The 6,035-nt window shown below is 41.5% G+C and overlaps 2 protein-coding genes across 2 annotated transcripts; both read right to left on the reverse strand.

Moving 5' to 3' along the window:
* Positions 1-668: 668 nt before the first annotated feature.
* On the reverse strand, positions 669-1,112 carry LOC148864990 (uncharacterized). Its single transcript, XM_088976346.1, has one exon. It carries the CDS (start codon positions 1,110-1,112, stop codon positions 669-671), a length of 444 nt encoding a protein of 147 aa, XP_088832472.1.
* Positions 1,113-3,563: 2,451 nt separating this feature from the next.
* Positions 3,564-5,720, reverse strand: LOC148864991 (11S globulin seed storage protein Ana o 2.0101-like). Its single transcript, XM_088975232.1, has 4 exons — positions 5,336-5,720; positions 4,944-5,212; positions 4,252-4,812; positions 3,564-4,075 (listed from the first exon to the last, which is right to left on the reverse strand). Exons 1-4 carry the CDS (start codon positions 5,673-5,675, stop codon positions 3,689-3,691), a joined length of 1,557 nt encoding a protein of 518 aa, XP_088831358.1. The 5' UTR covers positions 5,676-5,720; the 3' UTR covers positions 3,564-3,688.
* Between the last annotated feature and the right edge of the window lie 315 nt (positions 5,721-6,035).

A 6,035-nucleotide genomic window follows, 5' to 3' on the forward strand; every position in this document is an offset into this window, starting at 1 on the left:
AATCCATTTCTTCTCCACCCCTTCCAAATACATATAATTAATAAACCCACACAAAATTTCAGAGGACACCCTCTCCGAGAATTCATAGTATTTCCAAACTAAGGCCATATTTGGGAGTGCTTAAAGATAAGTGTTTATTTAAAATAAGTATTTATTTGGGCCATTAAGCACTTATTGGTATTTGAGAAATAAGCCTAAAATAACTATTTATTTTAAAAATAAGAACTTATTTTCTAAGCCCAAATTTCCAACTTTTTTTCAAGTGCTTATACAATAAACAATTAAACACACTCAATTTTTACTTTCAAAATTATCTCTAATTGAATTTTAAAATACCACATAAAATTATCCCTAGTTGAACTTTATAAAAGTACTTTTATGAAAGCACTTTTACGAAAGCATTTTAACAAAAGCACTTTTATGAATGCACTTTTACGAAAGCACTTTTATAAAAGTACTTTTATGAAAGCATTTTTACAAAATCACTTTTATAGAAGTACTTTTATGAAAGCACTTTTACGAAAGTACTTTTATGAAAGCACTTTATAAAAGTACCTTAAAAGTGCTTTCATAAAAATACTTTCGTAAAAGTGTTTTCATAAATATACTTTCATAAAAGTGCTTTCATAAAAGTATTTTCATAAAAATGATACGATAATCCTAGAACACTAGCGGGCTGCTTGCTGATCCCCACGAACGACTCCAATACCATGCTCAGTGGGGAACTTGAGGATGAGGTTGTAGGAGGATATGGATGCCTTGAGTGCATGGAGGGTCGGCCTCTCGATGATGGCATTGTAGAGGGAGTCGATCCTTACGATCAGGAACTCATTTATCCTCATCACTTGCCGAAGCCCTGTCCTTACTGTGATAGGTAGGGTAATCCTTCCCTCCGGCCAAACTACGTTGCTGGAGAAGCCAACGAGGGGGACGTCGGCTAGCTGAAGGCACTCAGGCACCAGTTTCATTTTCTCAAATGCGTCATAGAAGAGGATGTCGGCCAAAGAGCCACTGTCAACTAGTATCCTCTTTACCATAAAGTTCGTTATGAAGACCGAGACTACGAGCGCGTTATCATGGGGGACGATAACCCCCTTTAAGTCCTCGTCCATGAAGGTGAGGTCTTGTTGTTGCTTCGGCTTTTTGGGAGCCGTCCCCTAGATGTTCAGTTGCCAGGCGTAAGCCTTGCGAGCCGAGGACAAGGCTCCACCCGAGTTCAAGCTCTCGGCTATGACGTTGATGACGCTAGCTAGTTGTTGTTGATGGTGCTGCTGCTACTGTTGCTGGTATCTCGTTATTCAACTTGCAGCATTCCTCGGTGTTGTGGCCGGTGCCAAGAAAGGCCACGATCAAAGACCACCAAACCTCCTCTCGAATGGCTTAAACAAAACCACCCTATAAACAACTCACAACAGCTAAGAACCACGACCAACAAAACATGTAAGTCTTAGAAAGACCCCCTACTTAGTCACAATTTTCCCGCCTCAACCTCTTCCGCCCCTCCCTCTGGAGCCTCGTACCCCATGGGAAGGGGTCTACCAACTTTACATCATAACAATCAACTAGAAGTTTGGATTTCTTTCTTCTAAAAGGGAATCCCACCAGATTAAAAGAGCAGTCTGACCAAGAGAAGTTAGTCTCTCAATCAAAGTCTAACAAAATACTGGGAACATCCCGTGAATTATTCAACTTGGCTTCGTTGGTAAATTTATGCCTCATTGGCTTTTGAGTAAGTCACTTACCCGGGTAAATGCACTTACCTGGGGAACTGTTTCTCAGGAAAGACTTATTCGGATAAGTACATTTACCCATGTTCTTCTATTTCCCATGTAAATAAGGCAATGACCATCTTAGCCATAAAAGTTCCATTATTAAAATGGGCATTTTTATTACATCCAAGTATAGGCAATGACCACCTAAGAGATAAGTATCACTTACCCAGGAAAATAAACTTTCACTAGTTCCCACATAACTCTGAAAAATGAACATGGGTTTTTTGAACAATGGAAATCAAATATACCATTAACCAACCTCCCCCTCTCAAAATCCAAAAAAAAAAAAAAAAAAGAAGAACGCCCTATAGGGCATTCCACATAGAGGTATCTAATGCCCCCCACCACCAGCTCTAAGGATTTAAGGATATCTTTCACTACCCTACTCCAGACCAGCAAACGAAGGGCTTTGAAAGCAGAAGATTCTAATCCACCATTTTCCAAATTCGTTCGCTTGTCTCACCGAACAACCTAGTTGGGACCAACACAATAGCGAGACTTGCATGTCATTAAGCGAGGATAAATCGAAAAATAGGGACCCGCTAGCTTCTTCCTTGGATGCAAAGACGATGAGCCACTTATTCCCGTCCAACCTTCTCACCGCCGGCTTCTGCAGGTTCCTCCATCGCAAGGAAGACCAGGTTTCGACCTCTTCGTTGGAAGGGGTGTCACCAGAGAATCGAAGAACCAAACACCTTCGTAGGAACCTCTCACGTTCTTGGACCTCGTCTTCCTCCATGAAGACCTTAATCAAACCTTTCTGCACTCACACCGCCGTGGCACCTTCCTCGAAAATGCCTAGTTCCGCCATCGCCTTATTTACATACCGGTTGTTTCGGGAGGGATTGGGGAAAATAACCACCCCTAATTTAACTATCAACTTCATTTTGTGCCACCCTCGTCCCCCCTCCCCCTCCTTTTAACATTCTGTCAGTCGAGAAAATAAGTAGTCACTTTTACTTAACAGGTGGATAATCTCACTGCACTAGATTTAGTGATATTGTGCTACTTAAGACTGTTTGGTGGCAATGCAAATAAACTTGTATGGCAGTGATGATTTGAATGTAACTTCTAACCTATTAGCTTATTTTGTTTGATTGCAGTACAAATAAAATAAATTAAGACATGAAGCAGATGCATCTCCTTGCGATCATATTAAAACGTTTTAATTATAAATAAAAAATCATCAAATAATATATATATATATATATATATATATATAGGTTTTTAGAATAGGAGTCGTTTCCCAATTGAGAATTCCCGGCCCCTCCCTCTGAAATAAAATCTCATTTTTTATTCTAATTCCCTGTCTCAACCAAACAGACAATATGGGAATAGACCACTCCCATTTTGATTCCAATTCCGGCTATAAAGTAAACGGACCCTAATGACTCACTCATTCTCACCCCTACCCCATTAGCTTTGAGGGGCCCGAATCCGCTAATCTAAAGTTGACCCTTTAACAACTTGAACTTTCAAAAATCCAAATTCAACAGGCATATTTGTTCTGTTTTACGTGTTGATGCAACTCATATCAATTGGGTGTAGTAGAGACAAAGCAGAAGCGTTAACAACCCAACAAAAGTCAGTTTTTCTACATTAATTCTTTCTCTTATTGCTCGCCTTAGGGCCCAATTGCATCCAAGTTGAGAGTTCGATTTGGATGGTTTTTTCTTAATTGGCTTTTCGGAATTTTCATCGAACATAGCTTCTATTTCTTTTATGGAGCCTATACCTTGCAACGCCATAAACCAATGCAGGAAAGCCATCTGGAAGGGACACTGAATCCCATGTTCAAAGTTGAGGAATTTGTACTTTATTTATTATGGTTCTTAACATAATTAAAGCTCACGCACAGGGCCGGCTTATATTATTCCTAACCTACCTGCCTTTTGTTGGACAGTTGGACTCTTATTTCACATCAAATTAGCCGAACTCGACCTTGAAGACAAGACCCGTGTTTCCTGTCTATTGAACTTCAACCTCCTAGCTTCCTCTCTGGAAATCTGGTATGAGTTGGTGAGGACCTCTTCAGGCATGGCACGAATGACTGAATTTCTCCCGGCAAGAGTGCTTACCATTGCATTGTCGTTGGTCTTGAATGATACCCATTCGAACCCCTTCTCTCCAGCTTCTATAGCTATGGCAAAGTTTTGTGGAAGGATCAAGAGTTGATCACGACGAAGCTGGCCATTGTAGACTGCTTGTCCAGAGTTATCAACAACTTGAACCCGAGCATCTCCACTAAGAACATAGATGATGCCGTGTGCATTGATGTTCCAGTGAGGGGACAACATAGCATTCTGTGCAAATTATAGATCGAGGCCACAATTATATAAATTCAACAATTAATTAATGCAACAAAGAAGAAGAGAAACACACATACAAAGATACGAGAGACTGATCAGTAAGGAGAGAGAGAGAAAGAGAGAGAAAGAGAGAGGGAGAGAGAGAGAGAGAGAGAGAAGCTTATTGTAACCTGGTAGAGAGTTCCTCTCTCAGCACTGAGTTGGAGGGTCTGCAGAATTGGGAGGCTTTGACTATTGAGGATGGTGACGCGTCCTCCATATGGACTGTAGAAATCAGCATGCTTGGGTTTTTCAATGTTCTGTCTAAATCTCATGTTGCAAATCGCCTCCTCTACACCATTTGCACCCATTTGTTGTTCCTGCTCATATTCTTCGTCCTCTTCGCTAGAAGTTGGCATAATCATCCGAAGCTCTTTCTCAACATTAACAATTCCTCCCCTCTGATCATTTTCACCTTGTAGCTTTCTTGCCGTCTCCGTGCTTACACCGAAAGCTTGGGCCAACGTCTCAGTGTCAAAACCGCTGAAGATGTTAGCAGAGTTCTCTTGTCTGGCCTTCTGATCATGTTGGTATGACGACTTGCCTCCTTTTTGTTGTTGTCTTTGTTCTTGTGAAGAGCTCTGCTGCCCAGCCTTCTCACGCCTGGAGAAGGATTCACCACCTTGTTGTTGCTGCTGTTGCTGCTGCTCTTCTTCTTGTTGTTGTTGTGAGTTACCAGCAAGGTAAAATTGCTAAACATACACATCAAATGGTCAGTTGTAAGCAAATGATATTATTCTACTTTTTTTTATTATTTGTTTTTTGGATGAATAAGCAACCAATTTATGATTATAAGGCTGAATGAATGAGTTAGAATTTTTACTCTTTTTCTATCATCAAGCCGGTCGATGCTGTTGGCAATGTCAAAGATGCTAACAGCAACAAGGGGTGCATCGCCATTGTTGTACATCCAATGTGGAACCCCGTCTGGCACAGCAATCATGTCTCCTTGTTTCACGAATCTGATCTTCTGATGCTGATCCTGGAATCTCCGGCTTCTGTTTTCTTCTTCTTCTTCGGAATGTTGAGATTGCAGGAAGGATTGATATGTTTCGGGGCAACCAGGAATGGATAACCCTAAAACTCCCTTCCCTGTGCATGGATCAGAGGCTCATTAGTCACAGCACATGCATGTATGGATTCGAAACTGGAATATATAGTAACGAATGAAGATGCATGGTTTTAGATCAGCAGGAAGAGAAGGAGATAGCTTGCCTTCAACAATATATATGAGCCTGTGTGCATTGTAATACGAGGGCAAAGAGAGGCCCCTGGGTTGGATAGTAACACGAGAAGCAGCAACACCCGCACACTGAAATTGGTTGTTGTTTTCGTCCCATTCCTCAACGAAACCAGCCTCGGCCTCTCTCCGGCGAGAAGGTTCGAGGGCGTCCAAGTTGTCGACCTGGCACCTGTTTTGTTCTCCGCCCCGGAAGCGGCGGTGTGTTGGGGGATGGCCTTGCCATTGTCGCTGCCAGGTCTGAGCTAAACAAACATGACACAATACAAGAAGGCAAAGGCAAAGACAAATAGAAAACAGAGAAGACTTGGCCATTGTGTACAAGTTGTTGAGACGGGAAAGAGATGAATTGAGGTGAAGCGGCGAGAGGAATGGTTGGGTATTTATAGTGGGAATAAATGGATTAGTGTTTGACACCTTTCAGGTGATCACAGTGAGGCTGTTCAGGCACTCACCACACCATGCATGTCGTCACTACAGTATTGTGTGAACACATAGTAATAAATTTGATCAGGGCAGGTTCTAGGTGGCGATGTCCTTCAAGCAAGTGTAACCCACTCAGCTTGAACCTTGAGAAAGTCATTGGACTATTTCACCCTGATTCTCTTTATACAATAATGCAAAAATCCCTTTGAACATTGGCTTTTTATGGATTATTCGGAAAGTAATTTTATT

The sequence above is a fragment of the Nelumbo lutea genome, chromosome 3 (assembly GCF_056320005.1).
Source record: "Nelumbo lutea isolate HS-2025 chromosome 3, American lotus-T2T, whole genome shotgun sequence".
Taxonomy (NCBI): domain Eukaryota; kingdom Viridiplantae; phylum Streptophyta; class Magnoliopsida; order Proteales; family Nelumbonaceae; genus Nelumbo; species Nelumbo lutea.

Bases quoted from the DNA above. Each gene is read 5' to 3' on its own strand.
- LOC148864990 (XM_088976346.1), bottom strand. From the start codon at position 1,112: ATGGACGAGGACTTAAAGGGGGTTATCGTCCCCCATGATAACGCGCTC.
- LOC148864991 (XM_088975232.1), bottom strand. From the start codon at position 5,675: ATGGCCAAGTCTTCTCTGTTTTCTATTTGTCTTTGCCTTTGCCTTCTT. The intron at 5,213-5,335 runs GCAAGCTATCTC...ATCCATGCACAG, and splicing joins GCTCATATATATTGTTGAAG to GGAAGGGAGTTTTAGGGTTA. The intron at 4,076-4,251 runs GTTACAATAAGC...TAATTTGCACAG, and splicing joins AGAGAGGAACTCTCTACCAG to AATGCTATGTTGTCCCCTCA.